The 27,881-nt window shown below is 59.7% G+C and overlaps 1 protein-coding gene across 2 annotated transcripts; it reads left to right on the top strand.

Annotated features, from left to right (window-relative positions):
* Positions 1-890: 890 nt before the first annotated feature.
* On the top strand, positions 891-27,086 carry PLXNB1 (plexin B1). Of its 2 annotated transcripts, none has more exons than XM_055278518.2 (38): positions 891-948; positions 5,619-5,671; positions 6,335-7,447; positions 8,005-8,187; positions 8,493-8,621; positions 8,747-8,847; positions 9,155-9,287; positions 9,577-9,733; positions 10,017-10,125; positions 10,200-10,308; positions 10,716-11,396; positions 11,607-11,729; positions 11,934-12,056; positions 12,430-12,523; positions 12,609-12,781; positions 12,910-13,061; positions 14,504-14,609; positions 14,788-14,924; positions 15,196-15,372; positions 15,608-15,779; positions 15,914-16,156; positions 16,886-17,062; positions 17,139-17,287; positions 17,795-17,895; positions 18,004-18,221; positions 18,342-18,520; positions 18,658-18,724; positions 18,954-19,100; positions 19,915-20,083; positions 20,381-20,484; positions 20,559-20,643; positions 20,862-21,034; positions 21,208-21,368; positions 21,463-21,610; positions 23,855-23,919; positions 24,046-24,121; positions 25,152-25,226; positions 26,352-27,086. In XM_055278518.2, the coding sequence occupies exons 3-38, from the start codon at positions 6,341-6,343 to the stop codon at positions 26,454-26,456; spliced, it is 6,408 nt and encodes a 2,135-aa protein (XP_055134493.2). In that variant the 5' UTR covers positions 891-948; positions 5,619-5,671; positions 6,335-6,340; the 3' UTR covers positions 26,457-27,086. The 2 variants fall into 2 exon arrangements, with proteins under 2 accessions (XP_055134493.2, XP_055134483.2); XM_055278508.2 differs by lacking the exon at positions 891-948 and adding an exon at positions 1,445-1,703.
* The last annotated feature ends 795 nt before the right edge of the window (positions 27,087-27,881 follow it).

Here is a 27,881-nt window from a genome sequence, read left to right on the forward strand (position 1 = left end):
CTACACAGGCAGGAAAGCCAAAGTGGGCGAGGGACTGGGGCAGACTGTCCTGGCTGGGGTGGTGATGGGTGTGGGGGAGTTGCGCAGAATGAGGTCAGAGGCCCGGGGTGCCAGGTTGGCAGTCTGAGGTCAGAGGCTAAGAGTGAGAGATCCAAGGAGGGATTGCTATGCTGGTGCAGACAAGGTGCTAAGCACCTGGACTCAGGTGCTGGAAGTGGGAGTGGAGGAAAAGGGGTGACCTGACGGGAGACCCTTGATAGCCAGCAGGAGGTGGGAAGAGGGTGTCTGTAGTTCTAGGGCAGTAGCCAGTGTGGATGACCTGAACCTCCTGATTGAGGCTCCCCTAGCCTGTGGAGGCCTTGGAGGCTTTCAGATGATGCCTGTGACATTTTTGCCTCCCAGGAAGCTGTGTCAATGGCTTTGAGCCAAAGTCCTCCAAAAGTCCTAATAGGATGGGCCAGGTTCTGGCTCCTGAGTTAGCCGTGGGCATGCCAGGGTGTGAAGGGCCCTGCACAGGGGACAAATGGTCCCCAGGAGAGAACCCTTCTGCCAGCGTTTCCTCCCGCAGAAGGCCCAGGTGTTTGCCAGTGAGGGAGCCCAGACTTGCCCAACGCTTCTCAGCTTGGGGTGGGTCCAGGTCTGGGTCCTGAGCTGGTAAGAAAGGAAGGAAGTGAGCCCTTGTGCGCCTCTGCAGCCCAGGTTCCCTGCCTTCACAGCCCCGCTAGAGGTGGTATCACCCCCACTTACTGGTGAGCAAATAGGCTGGGGGGGTTGGTGTCAGGTTACATGGCTTAGTTGATGGCGCAAGCCCAGGTCCAAAGCCCATGCTCTTCTCAAACAGCCAGAGGTGGGGGCCGGAAGGAGGGATTGGCTGTTGGGGATATTGGGAGCAGGGGCGGTGGGCAGGGCCAGGTGCGCAGCGGGGAAACAAGGCGCCTTGGAGTTCAGGTAAAGAAAGTTGGGGAGGATGACCACCGGAGCCGGGTAAGGAAGGGAAAGGGAGCTCCGGGCGCGGGGCGAGGCCGGGCGCTGGCAGGAGAACGGGTCGGGCAGGTGAGGGACCCGGGTGCTACCCGGCTCTGGACTGGCGGGAAGAGGCCGGGACGCTGTTCCACCAGCACCTGCGGGTGCGGAGCGCGACCCCCCGCCTCGGCCCCTGGCAACCGGGAAAGTTCCCAGTTCCGGTTCCAAGGAGGCTAGCAGGTGAGGCCGACGGGGCGGGGCGGCTCTGGCTCCCGGGGTTCACTGCTCACCCCTCCGGGCGACCCGCGTTGCCATGGCGACCGCCGCGGTGCAGCCCGCCCCCGCCCTCCCCCGTGCGGGAGGGGTCGGGTCCCCAGCCCTCGGCCGATGCGGAGCCCGCGGGGCTGGAATGCGGGGTCCCGGGCGGCTCGGGGCCGCGCGCCCGGCTCTCCGGGCTGCTTCCGGCCTGGCCCGGGCGGCGGGCGGGGGGAGGGCAGCCCGGCAGGCGAGGGGGAAGGAGAAGAGTCGGGCCCGGCCGACGCGGCTTTGTCTCCTTTGTTCCCGGCGGTGGCAGCGCCGCGCGGGAGGGGCGGGCAGCGGGCGCAGTTTTCCGCCCCTCGGTCTCCGGGTAACAGCTGCGGCTCCGCCAGACCCGGGGAGAGGCCGCTGCGCGCGGAGCCCGAGCCCGGAGCGGCCGGCGCCCGCCTCGGCGCGCACATCCCGCGGGGCCCGGCCGCGTGGTGAGTGCGGGGCTCGGGGCCAGGGCGGCGAGGAACGGGGCTCCCGAGGTGGAACGGGCCGGGGCCCCGATCCCGCCGGGCAGGGGCGGCCTGGATGAGTGGTGGGTGGCTTTGGTATTGAGAGTTGGGACCACACTTCTCCGCGCGAAGGGAAACTCTGGCGGCTCCGCCTGGAACGCGATTGGGAGACTGAGGAGGTGGAGCTGCTCCTCCGCGCCCCCTCCTCGCCGTCGCCGCCCGGGACCGGCCGGCCCCTTCCCCGCCCTCCCAGGGCCACTGATGGGGTCCTCGCCTCGGGGTCCGGGGGTTGGGGAGGGTCAAGGACGAGCCGAGTGGGGAGGTCGGGGCTTCCCCTCAGTAGTAACAGCCCTTTCTGGCTGCTCCCGGTGGGACTGACAAAGGCGGACCTCGAGCCTCCAGACCCCCGGCGAGGGGGACCCTCCTCTCCACACACAGACATATTAAGTGGGTGATCGATGAGCGCCTTGGGTCATCGCAGGTGCCTGGTAAATGGTGGATCTCCCCACCCCTCCTCAACACACAGAAAACAGGGCGGGCAGCGGGCACCACTGCACTGTCAATGAATAACTCACCTCTGTAGTGGACCCTGGGAGCTGAGCAGGAGGGTGAAACGGGAAGGCCGGTTTCCCACTAACTGGCAGGCAAAGCACATGTGGGCTGTCCTATGGCCCCTCTGCAGGTGCGGAATGGCGGGGTTTGTGACCCTCTTTTGTTGTCGAGGACAGCTCCACGGGGGTCCGGGAGGTGCTTGCTCTACAGACAGAAGTTGGGCAGTCTTGCGCCCCCCGAAGAGGTTCAGAGTAGGTTCACACTCCAGGACATGTGTGGGGGAGCACTGGGCACAGGCAGAGTTAGGCTTTGGCTGTGAGCCTGAGCAGGGCCTCAGATGTTGGGAGTGGGCAGGAGATCCTGGCTGTGTAAGTTGGGGATGTGAGGTCTGGTTCTAGATCAGCCTTTTCAGTCTGCCGTGGCCTGGTCATTAATAAAAGTGGGGCCAATGTCTTCCCTTTGAGAGACCAAGTGGCTTGGAGGGATTGTGGGCCCCCTAGCTCCCCTACTTGGTGGGTTTTCTTGGCTGTGAGATGGGGATTCGTTCACCATGCCAGGAGCGTCTGGTCTGTGCTGAAGTCTGAGTACGTTGCTGGGGCCTCTGAATCAGAAGCCATACTCCCTGCCTTCAAGGAGCTTCAAGTCCAGAGTAGGAGGGTGGAACAGGGAGAAAGGTAACCCTGGTCGGCATCACTAATGCTAGGCACACACTGTATCATGTTTACTGGTCAGAGCAATCCTGCCTCCCATTGTACAGCTAGGAAATCTGAGGCTCGGAAAGCCTGAGGCAGAGCGGCCGTGCCTGTCAGGGTGGTGGCTAGGTGTGTCCATTCTGTCCACTGCATGCAGTGGCCTCCTCAGGAGCCTGGGAGGACAGGGGAGGCTCCTCAGGGAGAAGATGTTTGGTGTAGGAGTTAATGGGATAGCGAGGGAGTGGGCATTCCAGGCAGCGGCAAGAGCCTGTGCGGCGGCTGGAGGAGCCAAGCAGCCTGCAGTTCAGGCTGGCAGTAACGAAGGGCATGTGTGGGGGAGCACTGGCATGGATCGGGTGGGAGAGGTGTGGACTGGAGGGGTGGGCCTTTATCCCTCCCGCTCTGGGGTGCCCCAGAGGCTCTTGGGGGAGGGGTGTACTCCAATTCTGCTCAAGGAAAGTCCTGAGAAGTTGGGAGTTGGGAGGCTAGATTGGAGGGGCTGGGAGCTGCTCAGTGGCCTGTGGCAGAGATTAAGTGAAATCCATGTGCCTGAAATGGAGGAGAAAAAGTCACTGCTCTTCTTTCTCTCCTCCTTCTGCCACCCATGGTATGTGTGTTGGGGCAAGGGGTGCTAGGTCCTGATTCACAGGGAGACTGATTGCAGAAGCCTGACCACTTTCCCTGGAGTGGGTCAGCAGCCGACCTCCTCAGTGGCCTGGCCAGGAGCTGTTCTGATCCCACCTATTTCTTCCTGTTGTCTCCTCCTCCCAGTGTTTTTGTTTTTGTTTTTGTTTTTGTTTTTTAACCATTTTTTCATCTCCCAAGGCTCTGTCATCCATCAATGCAGTTTTGATTTCACATATGGGGAGTGGTTTTGTTACTGCCCCTTGAGGGCTTGAGAACTTTGGCATGCAGTAGGCTCTGAGCAAATATTTGTAAGCATGTAGGAGTGAGTATTGGTCTAACTATGGGACCCTGTGCCCAAGGCCCATCCCTGGCATGTGGTGGCAGGAGAATTGAACAGTAGCCCCTTGCAAGAGGTGGTCTCTGCCCATCCTCAGGTGGATTCTGTCTTCCCGTGGGAAGAAACTTTCTTTCCTCATCCCTTGGAAACTAGGTGGGGGGCTCCTGGGCAGCCTGGTCTTGCCACAGTCCTGGGATCCTGGCCGGGTTCGAGACTTTCCCTGCTGCCCCCTTCCCCCCACCCCCTTGGGTGGCAAACAGAAGCAGCCTTGTTTCTGCTCCCATAGAGCTGCCCTGTTTTCTGCACACTAAAAATGGAAACCCCCAAGCTATTTCGGGAGCAGTGCCCAGCCAGGCTGTGACTACAGCCCCCCTGCTCCCACCGGGCTGTGGCCACAGTGTCCCGGCTTCCACCAGGCTGCTGGACCCTCCCCTGAGCCTTGTGCCCGGCCCTGTTCACTTCAGGGCAGCCTCAGGAGTACCCTGCTCAGGCCTCTGCTAGGATGAGCTGACCTGGGAGAAGCGCGCGCTTGGGATATTTTGCACAGACAGCTTGGCAGCTGGGTGATGGGAGGGGCTGGGCAACATGGCCTGGGCACAGGCAAGTAGGGGAAGTGTCTCCCAGTCTGAGATGCATTGTCTGTCCCAGCACTTCACCAACCTTGGTGCTCCTGGCTGGGGACCACTGGGGAAGGTGGTATTGCCATAGTTTGTTGGTTCAGGGACTCAGGAGCCTCAGCTGGGGCCCAAGAAGGGGTCTGTGTGGAAAGCAGGCACCCAAAGTCTGGGGAGGTCCTGGGGATGGGCCTGGGAACAGCCAGGCATGGCACCTTCCTCCAGGACACACTCCACTTACCCCACATCTTGGGCCCTGGCACTATTCTGAACTGCAGGAGAGGAAATAGCAAGAGATGGCCTAGCTTCTACAGCTCTCTAGTACATAGGGCTCTAGCTAAGTACTCTCGAATGAGGGTAGTGTGCATGAGTGTGGGAGTGTATGTCTAAATGTGAGTGATGGTCAGAATGTCTCCAGTGAGTGTGACATATGTGCCTGCAGTGTGTGTGTTTCTGTGTAGGGGAGTTGTCTCTATATGGATGTGTCTTCATGTGGTGTTTGAACATGGGTGGCTATGTCTGTGTGTGTCACTGTGCTGTGTGTATAGATGGCATCTGCATCTCTCTCTCTCTGTGTGTGTGTGTGTGTGTGTGTGTGTGTGTTGTAGGCATATACATACAGGGTGGGTGGTGTGTATGTATCTTGCTGTGCGACTGCCTGTCTGCTGAAGCGCTGGTGGCCCTTTGGGCTGGGACAGCCCCTGGCCTTGGAGAGGGTGTGTACCTGGGTGCTTTTACAGGGTGGAGTTTGAGCAGAGAGAGGGACCTCACAGGGAGAAGACCGTGCTGGGGGTCTGGCTGGGCCCTGCCAGCCGTGGGGCTCCTTCCTAGCTGACCTTTCCCAGGCCCCTCGGGTGCCTGGCTCTGCTGCCCTCCCCCTCCTCGTGTGGGCTCTGAGGAGGCGTCCTCTGTGGAATGTGTTTGGTGGCCGGGGGCCAGGCTGGGCCCAGCTCCACCAGCAGGCTGGGCGGTGGGGAGGGGGTGCTTCTGTGCTGCCTCCCCGCGGGGGGAGCCCAGGGCTTCCACGTGCCTGCAGCCCAGCTCCGGCTTCACACTCGCCTTTCCCCCCTGCTAGGTGACTCCCACACGGGTCATGCTGTTGTCTCCTGATCCAGCCGGCCCTGCCAGGTGAGCCTGACCTCACACTAGATATCTAGGAACAGCATGACTCCTACCTATTCTGAGGGCTCTCGGAGGTGGGGTGCAGCCCTTCAGGCCCCACCCCTCCGAGCTGGAGCCTCTTCCTGTCTCTCAGGCCTGTTGGTTCTGTGGTTATTACCCTTCTGGATTCCTGGCCTGAAAAGCCCTGCACCCAACTCTTGTCTTGCTTCTAACATTCTGCTGGTTCAGGAGACCTCCCTCTCCTTCCTCCTTCTGCCCGGAAAACCCTCATCCATGTAGAGCTCTCCTTTCTTGGGGTCTGGGCCCTTCCTTCCCATCACCTGCTCTTCTGCCCCATCCAGACCCTGCTTCCTGGGCATGGCCTCTCCAGCCCCTCACCCTCTGATCTGGGGGGATGGTGAGTGGGGTGCAGGTCTCCTGAGAGAATCGTGCCTGCAGAGAATGGGCAGCGTTGTCTAGGAAGTGTCTCCTATTTCTGACCTCGTTCTAGTGTGTGGTCCTGGGGTCATCCTGGACATAGTGCCTATCTAAGAAGCCTGGTCCTCCTCTGCTCACCCCCTCGGTTAGGAGGAGCATCTTGGCAATGCCACAGTCCTATCCCTTACCAGTGGCCCCAGGGTGTTCTGGCGGCCACGTGAGCCCCACTCTCTCAACCTCTCTCCCTGCCAGGTGACGATGCCTGCTCTGGGCCCAGCTCTTCTCCAGGCTCTCTGGGCCGGGTGGGTCCTCACCCTCCAGCCCCTTCCACCAGCTGCTTTCACTCCCAATGGCACGTATCTGCAGCACCTGGCAAGGGACCCCACCTCAGGCACCCTCTACCTGGGGGCTACCAACTTCTTGTTCCAGCTGAGCCCTGGGCTGCAGCTGGAGGCCACAGTGTCCACCGGCCCTGTGCTAGACAGCAGGGACTGCCTGCCACCCGTGATGCCTGATGAGTGCCCCCAGGCCCAGCCTACCAACAACCCAAACCAGCTGCTCCTGGTGAGCCCAGGGGCCCTGGTGGTGTGCGGGAGCGTGCACCAGGGGGTCTGTGAACAGCGGCGCCTGGGGCAGCTCGAGCAGCTGCTGCTGCGGCCAGAGCGGCCTGGGGATACACAGTATGTGGCTGCCAATGATCCTGCGGTCAGCACGGTGGGGCTGGTAGCCCAGGGCTTGGCAGGGGAGCCCCTCCTGTTTGTGGGGCGAGGATACACCAGCAGGGGTGTGGGGGGTGGCATTCCACCCATCACAACCCGGGCCCTGTTGCCGCCGGACCCCCAAGCTGCCTTCTCCTATGAGGAGACAGCCAAGCTGGCAGTGGGCCGCCTCTCCGAGTACAGCCACCACTTCGTGAGTGCCTTTGCACGTGGGGCCAGCGCCTACTTCCTGTTCCTGCGGCGGGACCTGCAGGCTCAGTCTAGAGCCTTTCGTGCCTATGTGTCTCGAGTGTGCCTCCGGGACCAGCACTACTACTCCTATGTGGAGTTGCCTCTGGCCTGTGAAGGTGGCCGCTACGGGCTGATCCAGGCTGCAGCTGTGGCCACGTCCAGGGAGGTGGCGCATGGGGAGGTGCTCTTTGCAGCCTTCTCCTCGGCTGCACCCCCCACTGTGGGCCGGCCTCCATCGGCGGCTGCTGGGGCATCTGGAGCCTCTGCCCTCTGTGCCTTCCCCCTGGATGAGGTGGACCGGCTTGCTAATCGCACACGAGATGCCTGCTACACCCGGGAGGGTCGTGCTGAGGATGGGACCGAGGTGGCCTACATCGAGTATGATGTCAATTCTGACTGTGCACAGCTGCCAGTGGTGAGTTCCAGTATTGCCCTGCTTTTCCCCCTCTCTGAGGCCACTGGCCAAGCATTTGCAGCCAAGGAGCTGCCCAGAGAGTCCGAGGGCAGCTGGTGGTAGCACGAGGATGGTCAGATCAGCAGATATTAAGTGCTTCCTTTGTTGCCTGGGCAGTGGAAGGGTACCTTACCACAAACCTGGCATGCGGGTGGCAGCAGTGTCTGGATGGGCTTGGACCAGGATGCTGGAGGGGTGGCACTTGTGTTGGTGGATTGGGAGGGTGTTTGGGGGTTCTTGGGTAGGGACAGGGACCTAGAATGGAATGAGACCTTTGGCTTTTGAGCAGGAGAGGAAGGTGAGGTCGGAACTGATGGGCTGTAGCCTCAGGATGGATAAAAAAGGGAAGAGAGACTGGGGGCGGGGATGAGGTTGCCCCAGGAGGACCAGCAGAGAAAACACAGTTGTATAGGGAGAGCTACCAGAGCGGCTGGGGGAGGGAATGAGGTTGTCCAGGGAGGATACGGCCGAGGAGGTTATCCACGGAGGGCCTTCCTGATGCTTCTTGCTGCCTATAGGACACCCTGGATGCTTATCCCTGTGGCTCAGACCACACACCCAGCCCCATGGCCAGCCGGGTCCCGCTGGAAGCCACACCAATTCTGGAGTGGCCAGGGATTCAGCTAACAGCTGTGGCAGTCACCATGGAAGATGGACACACCATCGCTTTCCTGGGTGATAGTCAAGGGCAGCTGCACAGGGTGAGCCCACAGGAAGTACTGGCCTCTGCCCCAGAGTCTGGAGGGAACAAGTTGCTAGGGACCCAGCCTGGTTTAAGCTATCCCTGTGACCCCTGGGCCAGGAGAGATGACCTGAGCTCCTCTCCCCAGGACTGGGTGGTGTTTACCTGTGACTTTCCTCCATCCCCGCTAGGCTGGTTGGTATGACCTGTGACTGCCCAGGAGGAAATTCTACCTGTAAATTACTTCGATTGGGTGGAGGAGGGGAGGGCTTTGGGCCTCTGGCCGTGGACTTGGGTCCCAGACCCTGTGGTCTCTGATCCCAGGTCTACTTGGGCCCAGGGAGCGATGGCCACCCATACTCCACACAGAGCATCCAGCAGGGGTCTGCAGTGAGCAGAGACCTCACCTTTGATGGTACCTTTGAGCACCTGTATGTCATGACCCAGAGCACAGTGAGTGCCAGGCACAAGCCAGGGCATGGCTGCTGGGAGGGGCCTCTGGGTGGGGCCGGGGACCCACTTGTGGGTGAGCCACTGGTGTTTGGATTGCTGGCCTCAGGTCCTCTTTGCTGTCACAGCTTCTGAAGGTTCCCGTGGCCTCCTGTGCTCAGCACCTGGACTGTGCATCTTGCCTTGCTCACAGGGACCCATACTGTGGGTGGTGCGTGCTCCTTGGCAGGTCAGATTCCTGACCCCATCCTCAGCCTCAAGCCCCAGCCTCAAGCCCACAATGCTCCTGCATAATTGTCCTGTCCAGAATTCCTGACCCTTAGCCCTTCATTCTCAACCCCTGATCCCCAGACACCCCAATTCCTCACCCCCATCCTCTGCACTGGGCATCAGTGCCCTGCCAGAGCAGACACAGGAGCCTGTATCGTGCCCACTCTAGGGCCCTGCCCAGGTCCTCCAGATTGTAGGAGTCCCTACCATATGAACTCCCAGTGGCCCGTGAGGGTCACAGGTAGACACTGGTCATTCTCGCCCAGGTGCAGTCGCCGTTCTGAGTGCTCGAGGGGCCAGGGCCCAGAGCAGTGGCTATGGAGCTTCCAGCCTGAGCTGGGCTGTCTGCAGGTGGCAGCCATGAGTCCTGCCAAAATCAGCCGAGAGGAGACGAGGGAGGTGAATGATCAGATAGGCAGGGCCCTGGTGGGGAGGGCTCTGGGCATCAAGGTCTGGGTAGAGATCTTGGATCCTGGTGGCAGACATGCCAGATACCACGTGGCCTCACACAAGTCACTTCTTTGAGGAGCTCAGTTTCCCCATCTATTTCTAACTCAGGCCAGAGGGTGTTTGGGGAGGCCTGGGGGCTGTTGATTGCTGGTGCCTGCCCACATTGGGTGCCCCATAAATGTGAGCCCTGGTCTGCTGCCCACTAGCCCCAACAGTGTGTCCCTGGCTCTCTTGGCAGGTTTTCCTATCAGTGCCAGACCTGCCACCCCTGTGGCCAGGGGAGTCATATTCCTGCCACTTTGGGGAACATCAGAGTCCTGCCCTGCTGACTGGTTCTGGTGTGATGTGCCCCTCCCCAGACCCTAGTGAGGCCCCAGTGCTGCCGAGAGGAGCCGGTGGGTGAGAGAATGGGCCAGCCTGGTGGCGGGGGGGCGGGGGGGCAGCCCCTGCTCCAGGGGATGCGGTGGGGTTAAAGTGTGAATCCAGGCAAAGAGCCATGAATGGATGCCTTTCTCTGAGTCCTCCCACTCCCCAACCACCTGAAGCCTCCATTCTGTGCCTTCGGACTGCGTTCCCTCATCCCGGGTCCTCTTCCCCATTCAGGGGCTCAGGATATCAGCTCTGGGTCTGAGTGCACCTCCTTGCTGCTTAACCCTGGCCCTCTCTCCCCCTCTGCAGACTATGTATCCATGAGCGTGGAGCTCAGGTTTGGCGCCGTTGTGATCGCCAAAACTTCCCTCTCCTTCTATGACTGTGTGGCGGTCACTGAACTCCGCCCATCTGCGCAGTGAGTTCCTCGCCCTGTCCCCAGGCCTGGGCTTCCCCATGGCGACCCCTGCCCCATGGCTGTGCTCTGTGCAGGTGCCAGGCCTGTGTGAGCAGCCGCTGGGGGTGTAACTGGTGTGTCTGGCAGCACCTGTGCACACACAAGGCCTCGTGTGATGCCGGGCCCATGGTTGCAAGCCATCAGGTGAGTGTCACTTTGGGCTGGGCCATACCGGGGTGGTTGCGGGTCCCAGTGTGAGAGTTTTTCTCATGGCCCGGGGTCTGTCTGCCTATGTGAGGCTCTGTCCTGGGCACCAGAGCCGCTGTGTGTGACGGACTCCCTGGAGAACAGCCGCCGATACATCCCGCCTGTTTTGGGAGAGGGCGTTTGTAGCTGAGAGGCAGGGGAGGTCTGGCCTTCATGCCCCACCTCGGCACAGACACCCCTGGAGCCTTCCCCTGAAGTTTTCTCCTGTGGAGAATTAATGGGCTGTTTTTATTTCTCTTTTCCTTGGTCTCCTTTCCTCTTAACATATACTGTGCCTGCCTGCCTCCTGTCCCGCGCCTGCCTGCTGAGTGGCCCTTCCTGTCTTCCTCTGCCTCCCCCTTCAGAGCCCGCTTGTCTCCCCAGACCCTCCTGCAAGAGACGGACCCAGCCCCTCCCCACCCACAGCCCCCAAAGCCCTGGTCACCCCTGCTCCTGACACCCTTCCTGTGGAGCCTGGGGCTCCCTCCACAGCCACAGCTTCGAACATCTCACCTGGGGCCAGTCCTTCTCTGCTCAGCCCCTGGGGGCCATGGGCAGGTTCTGGCCCCATATCTTCCCCTGGCTCCACAGAGTCACCTCTCCATGAGGAGCCCTCCCCTCCCATCCCCCCAAATGGACCTGGAACCGCTGTCCCTGCCCCCACTGACTTCAGACCCTCAGCCACACCTGAGGACCTCTTGGCCTCCCCGCTGTCACCCTCGGAGGTAGCAGCAGTGCCCCCTGCAGACCCTGGCCCCGAGGCCCTTCATCCCGCAGTGCCCCTGGACCTGCCCCCTGCCACTGTTCCTGCCACCACTTTCCCAGGGGCCATGGGCTCCGTGAAGCCCGCCCTGGACTGGCTCACGAGAGAAGGCGGCGAGCTGCCCGAGGCGGACGAGTGGACGGGGGGTGACGCACCCGCCTTCTCCACTTCCACCCTCCTCTCAGGTGATGGAGACTCAGCAGAGCTTGAGGGCCCTCCCGCCCCCCTCATCCTCCCGTCCAGCCTCGACTACCAGTATGACACCCCCGGGCTCTGGGAGCTGGTGAGGCCCAGCCCAGGAAGGAGGCCTCAGGGGAGGGGATGTGGGGAAGATGCTACCCCTAGCTTGCCTTGTGATTCTGCACTGGGAGGGGATGAGGGGCAGGGTGGAGTCTGCAGCCCCACACCGGCCTTGCCCCTGGAATCTGGCAAGGCAGAGGGCTGAGCTGGGCAGGGTGGGCTCCATAGACTGCCTTGCCCTTGGTGCCTGCAGGAAGAGGTGACCTCGGGGGCAAGCTCCTGCCCCTGTGTGGAGAGCGTTCAGGGCTCCACATTGATGCCGGTCCATGTGGAGCGGGAAATCCGGCTGCTAGGCAGGAACCTGCACCTTTTCCAGGTCAGTGTGTCCTGCCTGCCGCTGTCCTTGCAGCCTCCTTAGCTGTTGACAAACTCGGCCTAAGTCCTGGGGAGCAGGAAGAGGGCAGAGTCCGAGGGCTCAGCTCCAACCCAGAAGCTGTGCTGGGGGATCTGTTGGGTGACCTGCAGGACTCCCTGGGCCCAGCTCCTGAAGCTGCCCAACAGCTGTGTTCTCTGCCCTCAGGACAGCCCAGGAGACAATGAGTGTGTGATGGAGCTGGAGGGCCTCGAGGTGGTGGTTGAGGCCCGGGTCGAGTGTGAGCCACCTCCAGATACCCAGTGCCACGTCACCTGCCAGCAGCACCAGGTACACACCATGAGCGCCTGGGTGGGCACGGGTGCACTGCACTGGCCACAGGCTGGCTGCCAACTGTAGCTGGCTGCACCACACTGTCCAGAGCCATGCTCTGACCCTGTCGCCCTGAGGGAGTCTCCACACCCATTTCTGACCTCTGACCATGTGCCCTATGGAGTCCTTGCATCCCAGCTCTGACCTCTAACTTGAGACCCCATGGGGTCCCCATACTCCAGTTCTGGCTCTGCCCTCCGACTTGTGGCCCATGGGGTCCCTCTGACCCTATGCTCCTAACTGGTCATTTTAGTCCTTTCTCTGACTAACCCCTCCCCAGGCCTGACACTTCCCCCCGTGCTTGACTCTGAACCAACTCCCATTTCTCCAGCTCAGCTATGAGGCTCTGCAGCCGGAGCTCCGTGTGGGGCTGTTTCTGCGTCGGGCCGGCCGTCTGCGTGTGGACAGTGCTGAGGGGCTGCATGGTGAGCCACCTGCAGGCTGCTGAGCTGGTGGTGGTAGCAGGGCTCTCCCAGGCCTGCCTCTCACGTGTGTCTCTGCCACCCCCAGTGGTACTGTATGACTGTTCCGTGGGACATGGAGACTGCAGCCGCTGCCAAACTGCCATGCCCCAGTATGGCTGTGTGTGGTGTGAGGGGGAGCGTCCACGTTGTGTGACCCGGGAGGCCTGTGGTGAGGCTGAGGCTGTGGCCACCCAGTGCCCAGCGCCCCTCATCCACTCGGTTTGTTGAAAGCCTGGCCATCCCTTCCTCAGTGCTGCCCTTAGAGGGAGGGTGTGGGGGCCCAAAGGTGGGAGGTTGGGGCTGCCTTTCCAGTTGAGTAGAGGTGAGCAGTCTTTGTCCTGGAACAGGTGGAGCCACTGACTGGGCCTGTAGACGGAGGCACCCGTGTCACCATCAGGGGCTCCAACCTGGGCCAGCATGTGCAGGATGTGCTGGGCATGGTCACAGTGGCTGGAGTGCCCTGTGCTGTGGATGCCCAGGAGTATGAGGTCTCCAGCAGGTAAGCTGGCTGCACCCAGCAGGAGCACGGCACAGCGGCACAGCCTGGGGCCTCCGCGGTTGGCGTTGCTGCTTGGGGCCTCCCACCCACCGCTCATCTGCCCCCCTCTCTCCCTGTTCCTTGATTCTGGCCACAATGCCCGAGTGCCAGCATTGCCACTGAAGACCCTGAGCACCCACCACACCTGTAGGTTCCTGGCATGGGCTGCTGGGGAATCCTTCCTGGGCCTGTCACTGCCCAGAACTGACTCTGCTCACCTGGTCTTCTGAGGGACTGTGGATATATTAATAGCTGTGGCAGCAGGACCCTCAGATCAGACAGATAAGCTCAGGGGCTGGCCTTCTCACAGCTCACTCTTCCCCAGGCATTGTCCTGGGCGCTCAGCCTCTTCAGGAAGGTAGACTTGGAAGGCACACCTCAGAAAGGCACACCCGCCAAGGGCCAGGCTCCACTGTGGTCTCTAGGGACCCCTGCTGCTTTCCTGGGGCTCCTGGATTATGGTAACCTGGCCAGCGGTTGCAGGCCCCAAAGATACACATGGAGGACATTCCTAAGGAGATGTCCACAAGCAGCAGGGCCCAAACGTGGCTGAATATCAGGGTAACCTGCAGACCCTGTCCCAAACCAACACAAACATCTGGATTCAGGAGGCCCATGGTGGGGCCCCCAAATCTGTATTTGAAACAAGGAACCACTCTCCTGGAGCATGGAGTGTCCCCTGAATGTGTTATGACCGAGAACTTACAGTGACTATCTAGACTGTTAGTGTTCCAGACCATAAGACTACTGTGATTTATGAAGCAATTAGCATATATTCTGTCTGGAGCCACCCCTGGGTGGCTCACATGTCACTTGTGTCTTCCTAGTGTTTGCAACAACTGTGACAATGTCACTGAGTTGAGCCACTGCAGGCTTAACACTCTGGAAGTTAATTTGCCCAAGCTTCTGTTTTCTGGCTAAGAACCAGCATTTTCTTAGATGGTTCACTTTCCCTTCACCTGTATTCCCCTGACTAGAGGCTTTCAGGGACTCTTTTTCCTGAATAAATCAAGTTTCTACCGTGCTTTGAGTGGGTGCTGTGCATGTGACGTGGCAGAGGATGTGGGCGGCTAGCTGTGCCCACTCACTTGCTCAGCAGCTCGCCCCACAACCAGGCTGACAGGGCCCCTTTGTAAATTTATGCCACAGATAAATTCTTCCTTACTGGGGGCCCCTGGGGTTGAACTTAAATGATTGAAGCCACAAATATTAATTCTCGGATACCAAGGCCTTCTGATGTGTCATAAAGAATTCCCTCCAAAGTGAGAGTGGGTCTCTGTCAATCTTGTGGAGCATGGGAAGGGGAAGACCACCTGACAGTGGGGCAGGGAGAGGGGCTGCCAGGTAAGCTTGAGGGGCCCTCGACGCAGCCTGGCACCCCCTAGCCTGCCCTGTGCCTACAGCCTCGTGTGCATCACCGGGGCCAGTGGGGAGGAGGTGGCCGGCACCGCAGCGGTGGAGGTGCCGGGAAGAGGACGTGGTGTCTCAGAGCATGACTTTGCCTACCAGGTATCTGACTGCTGAGCCACCCCCAGCTGCCAGCGGGCCACCCTCTCTGGTGGCTCCTCTCAACCCATCTGGTTATGCCTTGGTGGGGCTCCCAGTCCTGGGCCATCCTGTCTCTCAGGCTGTCCCTGCCTCCCTGTGTCTGGTCTGATGCTCATCTCTCTCCCTGTGTGTCCCACAGGACCCGAAGGTCCATTCCATCTTCCCGGCCCGCGGCCCCAGAGCTGGGGGCACCCGTCTCACCCTGAATGGCTCCAAGCTCCTGACTGGGCGGCTGGAGGACATCCGAGTGGTGGTTGGAGACCAGCCTTGTCACTTGTGAGGGCCACTTCCTCATCCTGCAAAAATCCATGTGCTCCAGGGGAAAGATGGAGGGGTCTGAGATTCTGGGGAGAGAAGAAAGGGGAAGAGGGCCAGTCTGCTCCTTCAGAGAGTGGCCAGACCCTCCCTAGCCAGCTGTGGTGGGAGTGCACCTCCAGGGACACCTGGTGGAGACTGCAGTCAGCACTAGAGGGAAGCCAGCTGGGGCCTGAGTGGTCCAAGTTTCCCCTGCCTGCGCCCCTCCATTCATTCCCACCTCCCCTCCCAGGCTGCCAGAGCAGCAGTCAGAACAACTGCAGTGTGAGACCAGCCCACGCCCCATGCCTGCCACGCTCCCTGTGGCTGTGTGGTTTGGGGCCACGGAGCGGAGGCTTCAACGTGGACAGTTCAAGTACACCTTCGACCCCAACATCACCTCTGCTGGCCCCACCAAGAGCTTCCTCAGGTGTTGGGCCAAGGGCGTGGCTGCATGGCAGGTGGCAGGGAGATCTTTGCAGCTCCACTATGTGGGGGTTTGTAGGGCTTTATGTTGGGGCACTGAGAATCCCATGCTGCTAGCAGGGGCGAGGGATGGTGTGGTTTGGGGCTGGGGCTAAGCTGACCTAGCCGGGACTGGGCTGTGCTTTAGGTCCAGGTAACATAAGCCATCTTATGTTACGTTAGCTCATGGTCTGTTTCAGTGGAGGACGTGAGATATGGGTCCGTGGCCAGAATCTGGACGTGGTACAGACACCAAGAATCCGGGTGACTGTGGTCTCGAGAATGCTGCAGCCCAGCCAGGGGCTTGGACGGAGGCGTCGTGTGGTGCCAGAGACGGCGTGTTCCGTTGGACCCTCCTGCAGTGGCCAGCAAGTAGGACACTCTTGGGTACCCCCACACTCTTCCCTCGCCCCATACCACACCCTGGGGACGGCCAGAGCAGGTGCCAGAGAAGGCCCTTCCCATCTTTGCTTGGCCCCTCGTCAACCTGCCTGTCTTCCTTCCAGTTTGAGGAGCCGTGCCATGTCAACTCCTCCCAGCTCATCACGTGCCGCACACCTGCCCTCCCAGGCCTGCCTGAGGACCCCTGGGTCCGGGTGGAATTTATCCTTGACAACCTGGTTTTTGACTTTGCAACACTGAACCCCACACCTTTCTCCTACGAGGCCGACCCCACCCTGCAGCCACTCAACCCTGAGGATCCCACCATGCCATTCCGGCACAAGCCTGGGAGTGTGTTCTCCGTGGAGGTACAGCTCCTACTTGGACCTGGCAGGGCCCCGAGACCCTTCCCTTGGCTGGACAGCACTGCTCTGTGAGGCGGAGAGGCCAAGACAGTAGAGCAAGGGCTGGTGGATGGACATGGCTCTTCATCCTTGCTGTGGCAGGGGCAGAGGGGGCTGGTGGGGGGTGCCTAGCCTAGCATCTGGCACGAGCTTGACTGCTTGGCTGGTGGCCCGGGTCCTGATGCACTCCATGGCAGGTTCTGGAATGACTGCATTTGTATGTTCAGCCTGCGCAGTAGCTGGGTGGTGTGGTCCACATAGGCCATTGGGCTGACCCCCGTTGGCAGCCTGGCTCACATGGACATGCGCTAGGCATGTGTCTTGGACATACCCAGTGGGCAGCAGATGGGCACGCAGGCAGACCACAGGTCGATACGCCATCATCACCCCCCTGGTGAGTCATCAGCCACAGAGTGGGGGCTCCGGCTTTGTTAGGTAACTGGGCAGGATTTGGGAGGCAGCTTTACGTTCTCCAGATTTTTCGTTCTGGAGAAGAAAGATGGGAAAGGGCAGCAACGGGTGATGAGGAGCAGCTTGGAGGACACTGTGTGACTGGCCTGCACTCAGGGGAAGGGTGCTGAGAGGCTGTCAGCCTTGCTCCTGAGAGTGGGTCTCAGGGTCCTTCCCACATTTGGGGAGGACAGGATCTGAGGGAAGGGTCCTGAGTGACTGATCGGTGACCCTCTGTTCCAGGGGGAGAACCTGGACCTTGCAATGTCCAAGGAGGAGGTGGTGGCTATGATAGGGGACGGCCCCTGTGTGGTGAAGACACTGACGCGGCACCACCTGTACTGTGAGCCCCCTGTGGAGCAGCCCCTGCCACGGCACCATGCCCTCCGAGAGGCACCTGACTCTTTGCCTGAGTTCACGGTCAGTGGGCAGGTCCCTGGCCGGGCTGGGCATTGACCTGGGCCGAACCCTCGCTCACAGGTGGCTCCCGACACAGGTGCAGATGGGGAACTTGCGCTTCTCCCTGGGTCACGTGCAGTATGACGGCGAGAGCCCTGGGGCTTTTCCTGTGGCAGCCCAGGTGGGCTTGGGGGTGGGCACCTCTCTTCTGGCTCTGGGTGTCATCATCATTGTCCTCATGTACAGGTGGGTGCAGCCAGATGTGGCTGGGCTGGGGCAGGTCGTGGGGTCTGGCTGGACTGGGAAGGGACAGACTGGGCCAGGAGTCAGGAAACATTCTCTATAAATGGCCAGAGAGTAAATATTTTAGGCTTTGCAGGCCAAGTGGTCTCTGCTCAACAACTCAACTTTGCCACTGTGGCACAAAGGCAGCCAGGGACGACATGGAAACACATGAAAGTGGCTGTGTTCTAACAAATCTTTATTTATAAAAATAGGTTGTGGGATGGATTTGGCCTGGTTGTGGTTGGGTGATCTCTAGGCTAAACTGTGCTGGGCTAGATGGGGCATGGGGTGTGTGTGACTTCCTTGGGAGGGGACAGGCTGAATTGTACTGGGCTAGGCTTGAGCTTGGCTGGCATGGCTGCGTTGGACTGTGCTGGATGAGGCCAGGGTATGCCTGGGGCTAGGTCAGGCAGGCCTGGACCAGTAGGACTCATCCGGCCATCCCCTCCTGACCCTGGGGCTGAGCAGGAGGAAGAGCAAGCAGGCCCTGAGGGACTATAAGAAGGTTCAGATCCAGCTGGAGAATCTGGAGAGCAGTGTGCGGGACCGCTGCAAGAAGGAATTCACAGGTGTGGCTGGGAGAACGGGCCCCGCCCTCCAGGGCTCTGCCCAAACCCGCTCCCATCACATGGGATTGGTGCTTAACAGGTGCTTAACCTGGCCTCTCTGCTTAACAGACCTCATGACCGAGATGACCGATCTCACCAGTGACCTCCTGGGCAGTGGCATCCCCTTCCTCGACTACAAGGTGTATGCAGAGAGGATCTTCTTCCCTGGGCACCGCGAGTCGCCCTTGCACCGGGACCTGGGTGTGCCTGAGAGCAGACGGCCCACCGTGGAGCAAGGGCTGGGGCAGCTCTCTAACCTGCTGAACAGCAAGCTCTTCCTCACCAAGGTGCCCCCACCTGCATCTTCCTGGCCTGCCCCTGGCCCCGCCCCTTCTCCAGGGCATGGTTTCTGAGCCCACCCCTCTATCCCCCAACCCCCTTCTCCCATCCCTTCTCTTTGGCTGCAGTTCATCCACGCGCTGGAGAGCCAGCGCACCTTTTCAGCTCGGGACCGTGCCTACGTGGCATCTCTGCTCACCGTGGCGCTGCATGGGAAGCTTGAGTATTTCACTGACATCCTCCGCACTCTGCTCAGTGACCTGGTTGCCCAATATGTGGCCAAGAACCCCAAGCTGATGCTGCGCAGGTCTGTGTGGCTGTTGGGGCTGGGTGGGCCCTGGACAGCTGGAGCTGGGGTGGTGCTTCGGGCTGGGGGGTCTGCAGGATGGAGAGGCCCGCAGCCCCGCCTGCTGACCTTGGCACTCCCCTTTCCCATCATCTCAGGACAGAGACCGTGGTGGAGAAGCTGCTCACCAACTGGATGTCCATCTGTCTGTACACCTTCGTGAGGGTGAGGGGGCAGAGGTGGACAGGGCTCCTGTCCAGGGAGGGTCAGACCCTCCAAACTGCTAAGCCCTCAGCCACCATGCAGCTCGGACACTTGTGCCAGAGCAGAGACTCCTACTCAGCCTGTCCTCAGTCCCCTTAAGCCCATGTCCTGTCCCCTTCCCCAGTGTGCGTCATGTCCCTTACACCTCTGCCACCTGCCGGGGGGGCCCTAACTGCCTATGCTCTCCTAGGACTCTGTAGGGGAGCCTCTGTATATGCTCTTTCGAGGGATTAAGCATCAAGTGGATAAGGGGCCAGTGGACAGTGTGACAGGCAAGGCCAAATACACCTTGAACGACAACCGCCTGCTCAGAGAGGACGTGGAGTACCGTCCCCTGGTGAGGGTGTGCAAGTGTGTGGCCTGCAGTCTGAGTGCAGTGAGGGTGAGGGTGGAGAGTGTGTGGGTGTGTGGGGTCTGGACACCAGCTTCTGATGTGGGTACCTGGATGTAGAGCTGGGCTGACCTCTGGCCGGCTGCTGGAGAGAGCCCGTCAGACTAGCTTAGCAGGATAGCAGTTTAGAGCAGACTTTGATGATAAGGCCTCTATGTGCCCCAGGCTAGGGATGGAACCAGGGTAGCCACAACTAGGGTTTGGGAGGAGCCAGCCCTACCTTGGACCATGGGCTTGAGCTGTTGCCAGGGCCTGACCCTGTCTGCCTGGCCCTCCTACCAGGGATGCAGCCTTGCCCACCAAGCCAGCCTCACTCTGGCAGGCACTTCTCTCTGGGTTTGCTTTCCCCTTAGTTACGCACGAGGGTTCCTGTGGGAAACCCCCATTCAGGCCTGCTGAACCCCTCCCCTGTCGGATGGGTGGGAATATTTGCTCATGCAGGCTTCCCGAAGCTCCGTCAGCCTGACCCATTTAGCCAGGGACCTGGGGATCTGAGTGATGAGGGACTTGTGCTCACTCATTTTTTCTGACTTTTACCCCATAGTTGTTTACAAGTGCACTGTGCTAGGTGCTGGGGTCACAATGGGGAGGAAGCTGCTGTCCCTGGGGAAGGCAGGCAGGTGAAGAGACGAGAGTTAGGGATTGTGTGGTGCTGGGGATCGGAGGCAGCAGCTCCTCATGAGTTGTCCCTGCCCTTGGCCTGTGTCTTGGTCATCCTGAGTGTACATGAACCCTGATGGCTCCTGTGTGTCCTACATAGACCTTGAATGCACTATTGGCTGTGGGGCCTGGGGCAGGAGAGGCCCAGGGCGTGCCCGTGAAGGTCCTAGACTGTGACACCATCTCCCAGGCCAAGGAGAAGATGCTAGACCAGCTTTATAAAGGAGTGCCTCTCACCCAGCGGCCAGACCCTCGCACCCTTGATGTTGGTGAGGGCGTGGAGAGCCCCTGGGGACCTGAGCCAAGGTTGGGCCTGGGCTGGCCCCGGACCAGCTCTGCAGGGACAGCTCACCACTCAGGGTGGGGAGGATGCTGGGAGGCGGGCAGAAGCCGGCTTTGGAACATCTTTGTTGGACAGCCTGTCATCTGGGGAGGGGTCCCTGCTCTTGGTCTTTGGAGAGGTTGAGTAAGGCTGCCCCATGATATAGGGGCTGGTGTCCCTGTGGAGGAGGAGATGGGCTCCACTATGGGAAGGGTATGCACCCAGTTCTGCCTTGCCCTTGCAGAGTGGCGGTCTGGGGTGGCCGGGCACCTCATTCTTTCTGACGAGGATGTCACTTCTGAGGTCCAGGGTCTGTGGAGGCGCCTGAACACACTGCAGCATTACAAGGTAGGAGGGGTGGGAGCTGGAGGGGGGCATGGTGGGGTGGGACTGGTGGAGGGATCACCAGCTGTGCTCAGCAGGTCCCAGATGGAGCAACTGTGGCCCTCGTCCCCTGCCTCACCAAGCATGTGCTCCGGGAAAACCAGGATTATGTCCCCGGAGAGCGTGAGTACCGCCCCTATCATGGTCCTCTGCCCCTGCTGTGCCCAGCCCGGAGTCATGGGGAAGGTCCTCTGGGCCTCAGGGCAGGCTTGTGCCTATTTCCTTTCTGCCCAGGAAAGCCCTCAACCAGGTGCCCCCACCCCTGGGAGAGCTGGCAAGAACCAGGGGGCCTGGGGAGGTGGCACCTGGGGAGGGGTGACAGCTGTGGGCTCTTGGCACAGGGACCCCAATGCTGGAGGATGTAGATGAGGGGGGCATCCGGCCCTGGCACCTGGTGAAGCCAAGTGATGAGCCAGAGCCGCCCAGGCCTCGGAGGGGCAGCCTTCGGGGCGGGGAGCGTGAGCGCGCCAAGGCCATCCCTGAGATCTACCTGACCCGCCTGCTGTCCATGAAGGTGGGGTGGGGCTGCCAAGGTGGTGGGGCCTGGGCTGAGGGGGAGCATGGCCACTCGTGGGATTTGGGGGTGGTGTGGGGCTCATGCAGGCACAGTGCTGGTGGGTGTCTGAGGCTGGACTGCTGCTGAGGGCCCTTTGCTGGCCACACCTCTCTGCTTCCCCCTTCCCACAGGGCACGCTGCAGAAGTTCGTGGACGACCTGTTCCAGGTGATTCTCAGCACCAGCCGCCCCGTGCCGCTCGCTGTGAAGTACTTCTTTGACCTGCTGGATGAGCAGGCCCAGCAGCATGGCATCTCCGACCAGGACACCATCCACATCTGGAAGACCAACAGGTCGGGTGGAGCTGAGTGGGCTCTAGGTGTGTGTGGGGGGTCATCTTTTCTGCCTCCCCAGCACATTCATCGGCCATGCCTGCCCCACCCGCAGCTTGCCTCTGAGGTTCTGGATCAATATAATAAAAAACCCGCAGTTTGTGTTCGACGTGCAAACATCTGATAACATGGATGCGGTGCTCCTTGTCATTGCACAGACCTTCATGGACGCCTGCACCCTGGCCGACCACAAGCTGGGCCGGGTGAGCGAGTCTGGGATGGACGCGGGGCGGGATGGGTGAGGGTGGACAGTGCTGTGTGTGCACTCAGATTCCAGGCTTTTCCGAGAACTTGAAGGAGGGCTTAGGGGAGGCCTCTGACCTCCCAAGCCAAGGCTTCATCCCAAGCCACCTCAGTTTTAAGGGATGAGCAAGAGGAGGGGGCATTGTGTGCCAATTCACAGGTGAAGTTGTGTGCAGCAAGTACAGCCTGGTGTGGCTGGGGCATAGAATGCTGGCCAGGCGTGGCAGTAGGCCAGGGCCAGTTGGTCAGGACTCACTCCTGGGGCAGTGGGAGCCACAGAAGGTCTGGGAACAGGGAAGTGGTGTGACCAGACCCGAGAGTTTGGTGGAACATTGTGGCTGCTGTGCATGAATGAGCTGAGTGAGGGAGTCCCAAAAGGACGCTGTGCTGTCCTCCTGACAAGCAGTGGCTGGGTTCAAGCCGGGTGGGAGGGTGCAGGGCAGGCAGAAGCTGAAGGTTGGATGTGGGGGATGAGGAAGAAGGAGGCAGGTCACACATGATCCCTGGGCCTCTGGCTATGGTAAGCTTAGACTTGGAGAAGGTGAGTCTGGTGTTTGTGGGGTTTCCAGATAGAGACATGGATTGTTCGATCCCAGAGCAGCTGTGGGCTGCTGGGTGGGTTTGATTCCTTAGGGTGGTGGAGGTGCCTGCCTGCCAGTAGGGAAGTAGGGAAGAGAGTTCAGGGGGTGTCACGGTTTGAGGGATGTGTGAGGAGGGGAGCTGGGAAGCACAGGAGACTGAGTAGTCTGAGCCGTCCGGGAGCACAGAGGTTGGGAGTCTGTTGTCACAGCAGTCAAAGCCAGGAGTCCCCGGACATATGAGGTCCCCAAGGTGTCTGCTCAAGCACCGAGCGGGCAGGGCCCTCGTGTGACTCTGCAGGTCCATGAGTGGGGCTCTGCTTAACCTAGACCCCCAGGTCTCAGTTGGCTTGGGACCTCTTGAGAGATACATCCCTACACCTCTGGGAAAAATCAAAATTAGCTGGGCACGGTGGCTCACACCTAGAATCCCAGCACTTTGGGAGGCTGAGGTGGGCAGATCGCCTGAGGAGCTCAGGAGTTTGAGACCAGCCTGGGCAACATGGCAAAACCCCGTCTCTACAAAAAATACAAAAATTAGCCAGGAGTGGTGGTGTGTGCCTGTGGTCCCAGCTACTAGGGAGGCTGAGGCAGGAGGATCGCTTGAGCCTGGAGGTTGAAGCTGCAGTGAGCCATGACTACGCTGTTCACTGCACTTCAGCCTGGGTAATAGAGCGAGACCCTGTCTGAAAACAAAAACAAAAACGGAAAGTTCTCTTCAAAATTGTAGCACTGTCTTTTGGGAGCCATTTTGTTCCACATGCTGTCATCATGCCTACAATGAGCTAAGAATCAAAGGGCCACACCAGGACCCGCAGGGCCACCTCCAGGGTAGACCCTATGTGGTGGCTGGGATTTTTGCCAGATCTTCCCAGTACCTCCCCTTCCCAGCAGAGCAGCAAATTGTTCCTGGGGAGCTCAGGAGTAGTCTGAACAAGGAATGCCAAGGGTTCCCCCATGGGGAGTTGTCGAGAAGGTGCGAATCCTGACTCAGGTTGACAGAGGAGCTGGCCTCGGGTCCCTGCTCATGGGGGACAGTGCCACCTCGAGATATTTCTCACCTTCCCAGCAGCTCTAGGATGAGGAGAGGTCCTGAGAATAGAAGTATGCTGCCCAGAGCCCATGGCTGCTGGGACTTGAACCCAGTTCAGTGGTAGAGGCTGTGTCCAGGTGTCAAAGTGGTGGAAACTGACTGGACAGACTTGCTTCAAATCCTAGCTCAGCCACTAGGGAGTGAGGTGGTCTGTGGCCGCTTAGGTAATGTTCTGGGTCTCAGTTTGCTCATTTTTAAAAGGATGACCCTGGGAGTGAACAGCACGCTTCCTGCCCTACGTACTGGGCTCTTGCTGGATCTAGATGGTGGCATGTGGAGCTGAGAAATGATTTCCGATGACATCAGAGACTGGACATTGGTGGAGGGGAGGGAGCAGCAGAGGCTCCTGCGGAAGGAAGTAGGCTAGGGTGACCACCTGTCCTGGTTTTCTGGGACTCAGGGGCTTCCTGGGATGTGAGACTTTTCCTTTTCAAAGCTGAAGCAGTACTGGGAAACCCAGCACACTTGATCACTCAAGCAGGGACCCTCATCCTTCCTTCTTTCCTCTTTTGCTGTGCTCCTGCTATGTCCAGGACTCCCCGATCAACAAACTTCTGTATGCACGGGACATCCCCCGGTACAAGCGGATGGTGGAAAGGTACTGGAGGGCGCGGTGGGTAGAGGTTGGAGGGTATGTGCAGCTGAGGCTCGGGGTGGGCTCTGGTGGGAAGCGGGGGAGTTGGCTTGTTTACCCAGCAGCTGCTGTGCCCTGGCTCTCTGGCAGGTACTATGCAGACATCAGACAGACTGTCCCAGCCAGTGACCAAGAGATGAACTCTGTCCTGGCTGAGCTGTCCTGGGTAAGGCCTCCCTCTACTTCTTGGGTTGGGCATAGGCCTCCTGCCACAACAGTCCTGCCCCCTTCACACTGCCCCTTTGCAGGGAAGCCCTTGGGAACCTCAGCAGCCCTGTGAGCTGGTTGGGGCAGGAAACATAAGTGCAGAATGTTCCAACTGCCACTGAAAGACCAGGGCTCCCACCATCTCATCACAGAGCAAGCAGGGGTCTTGTCCTGGTAGCTGCCATGTACCCTGATTCAGCCAGGCGCTTGCAAGGTAGCTGGGATTCGGCCCCAGGCCTGCCTGGGTCTGCCTGCGTGCGTCTTCCCACTGCTGTGCCTCCCTTGGTGGCACACGTATCCCCTTCACCTCTCCCATTCCTAAAACAGCCCTAAAATCTAACTCCAGGGAGTTGATGAACAATGTTTCTGAAATGTTGATGATGGTGATGACAACCACAACACTAATAGCAGATATAATTTTGGGGTGTTGTGTGTGAAGCCCTTCATGGGGTGCTTTGATTGTCTTATTTGATCCCCACAAGAACTCCACAAGCTAGGTGACACCAACTCCATCGTCCAGGTGAGGAAGTTGAGGCTCAGAGATGTCCCCATAGAGGGGCCTGAGAGTGACCTCAAGAAATACTTGAGTTAGGCCAGAGCAGAATCATGCTGGGCTGTCAGCCTGCAAGTGGCATCTGTGCCACTTGGCTCTGGAGTCACCTGGGTGGCAGAGGGTCTGGGCTAGAACCTCAAGGGGGCGAGAGAGGCAGGGCTCCAGTGGAAACCCCAGACCTTGCTGAAGCAGGTAGACCTGGGCTGTCTTCCTACCAAGGAGGCCCCCTTGCTCTGCCCTGTTCTGTCCCCATCTGGCACACCTGGCCTGGGGTCCCTGGGTCATGGAGGGGACCCTGCTTCCCACTGTAGTGCCCATCCCATTCTCTACCTCTCAGGTCCCCTTCTCCCCCAGCCCTTCCCTGGGGTCCTAGGCTGCCTCCTGTGGCTGTCTGCACCCCTCATCTCTCTCACCTTTCATTTGGCCTCTTCCCTAGAACTACTCCGGAGACCTCGGGGTGCGAGTGGCCCTGCAGGAACTCTACAAGTACATCAACAAGTACTATGACCAGGTGGGCAGGCCCTGGACCCCGACTGGGAGGCTGACCCAAGGCCTCCCAGGAGACTTAAGGGGCTCTGACCCTGTGACTCATGGTGGGAGCTTTGGTCTTCCCCAGGGACAGAGTAGTGGGGGGCCGGGCCCCTCAGCGGCTTGGGAAGTGTTTTCCAAGCGGGCTTCCTGGCATTGGCTGTGCTCTCACCTGTCCCACTGCTCCCCATTCCAGCTCCCCAGCAGGACGGTGAGGCACAGTGCTGGTGGTTGTGGGGGCCAAGGGGTCTACCAGGGCCTGGAGATGGTGTGTATTTGCTGAGTTGGCAGCATGTTGGGCACGGCCAACATGCAAGTGCAGGCCTGGCTTGGCTGCATGAGCTGCGAAGAGGAGAGTCCAGGCACAGGGCCAGGGGTGTGAGGGTACACTGGAGCTGGTGAAGCTTTTTGGAGGATCCCTGGGCTGTGCCTGAAGAGCTGAGCACCTGCCAGTCAACCTGCTGGATGCCTGGTGGAATAGTCCACTTAGATGTTTGTGTGGCACCAGTGACACGGCTGTTGCTGCTCAGAGATGAGGAACCTGCCTCATGGCCCACAGCCTTCCTGGGCATGGTGTGGGCCATGGCATGGGGCGTGGGGGAGGCAGGATGTGATGCAGGCATGTCCCCTCATGGAGACATAGTGGGCAGTAGCTGTTTTCCCAAGTGCTGCTGCCCTCCGGTTCCTACCGGTTCCCTTGGTGGCAGCCCCCAATTTGTGGTTCGTGTTTGATCAACGTCTGTTTTCCCACCACATGTGTCTGGTCATTCTTGGGTCTCTGCCCCTTGTCTGGCACCGGACAGACAGGAACTTGGGAAATGCTGTTGGCTGTTGGCTGCAGGATGGCTGCAGCAGGGCTTTTGAGGGGCTCGCTACTGAGTCACGTCCTTCATTTCCTACCTTATGCATCCTGAAACCCCATGGTGACTTTGATGTTATTACCCCTCCTGCCAGCGAGGCCCTGAGGTCCCAGAAAGTACGTGAAGTGACCGGCTGGGTTTCTTGTCCTCCTATCCCACTCATGCCACAGCGTCTTAGGAGGGCTAATGAATTTTGCAGCAAACACGTTGGCCAAAGTCTCCCCTGATGGCATCGGTCTCTGTTTCAGATCATCACTGCCCTGGAGGAGGATGGCACGGCCCAGAAGATGCAGCTGGGCTATCGGCTCCAGCAGATTGCAGCTGCTGTGGAAAACAAGGTCACAGATCTATAGAGACCCAGGAGCCACGGCCTCCTGTTGCTTCAGCCTGGCCTGGGCAGCCCTGGAAGCTTGGGGGAGAGGCCACCTTTTTAGGTGCCTGTAGTGACTGACAAACAGAGTTAGTGGAAGGTGACTCCCAGTCTCCTGGTGGCTCTGGCCTCAGCCCTGCTGGATCCACCTCCTAGGCCCGGGGCCTCAAGGCTCATGGGGTAGTACCCAGCCTGCTCCCCGAGTCCAGCGACCCTGTGACACTGGTCTGCAGGGAGTTGGGGACTAAGGGCTTCCAGAGAGTGGCCGGAAGATCCTCCAGGCCCTTGGGGAGACTGTACTGTTCCTCAACACTGGCCTTGGCCACACTGGGATTCGGAGAGGAAGGAGGAGAGCCCCACGCTTCCTGTCTGCCTCCTCCACCATCCCTGACCTCAGTTGAGCTGCCTCTGGCCTTGTTGCTGCTGCCACATTAGTTCTAAGAGTTGAACGCCTCTCCTAGGCCACTACAGACTGACCCCTCAGCAGGGCTGGCTGCCACAGGGCCGCCCTGCCGCACAGGTAGCCATGGTGAGGGCTGTCTGCTGCAGGGGGGTCTTAGGGAGAGTGGTGGCTCCATTGACCCAGCTTTTCATTAAAGGATAACACACTGCACTGAGTCTGATGTGTGAGCCCGGCCCAGCCCCTGGCTACTAGGAGGATGGCAGCTATGCTTGGCAGGTACCAGGGGGAGGTGGTATCTGCACTCTTGGGGAGTCTCATGGTCCCCCATCATATCCTAGACTGCAGGGCTGGCTGAGGCTCTCCTTGACTCCTGGGCAGGGTGTGGTGGGGTCAAAGCTTCTGTGAAGGAAGTAAGAACTCCATCTGGGGCAGGGCGGGTGACCGAGATAGAGGGGTCTACAGTCTCTTCAAGGGGGCCTGCTTTATCTGCAGTTTGCGTATTCTCACTTCTCCACTCATGTTCTATTTATCTTGAAAGGGACTAGGAAAGGATGACATAATTACAGGCAACTCTAGGCAGAGGGGGCCTCGAGGGCCGTTTTCCATGGTCCTGTTCTTGGACTTAGGGTTTCTGTGTTGCCTTCCAAATCAGGGCATCCTAGGGCCGGCTCCTAAACTGTCTGCCTCCATGAAGGCCGCCTTATATGGTTCTTCCTGATTTGTAGCTGGAAGTGAGCTTGGAGACTGTCTTATCTGGTCTCATGTCGCTAGTTGGATCTGTAGGGCAGGGGGTTGATACCCCTCTTGACTGAGACCACCCTCGGCCTTAGCGGAAGGCCAGCACCCCATGGAACAGAAGAGATAGGGTGGCAGCTATGCCTGGCAGATGAGAGGAGGGCCCTTCAGTCTTCAGGCCTTCTGAGGGCTCATCCCTTTGGCCCTCTGCTTACCCTCCATAACCCAGTGACCCTTAGCATTTCCTCTCTTCTGGCACAGAGGCCCCAT

The sequence above is a fragment of the Symphalangus syndactylus genome, chromosome 1 (assembly GCF_028878055.3).
Source record: "Symphalangus syndactylus isolate Jambi chromosome 1, NHGRI_mSymSyn1-v2.1_pri, whole genome shotgun sequence".
Lineage (NCBI taxonomy): Eukaryota > Metazoa > Chordata > Mammalia > Primates > Hylobatidae > Symphalangus > Symphalangus syndactylus.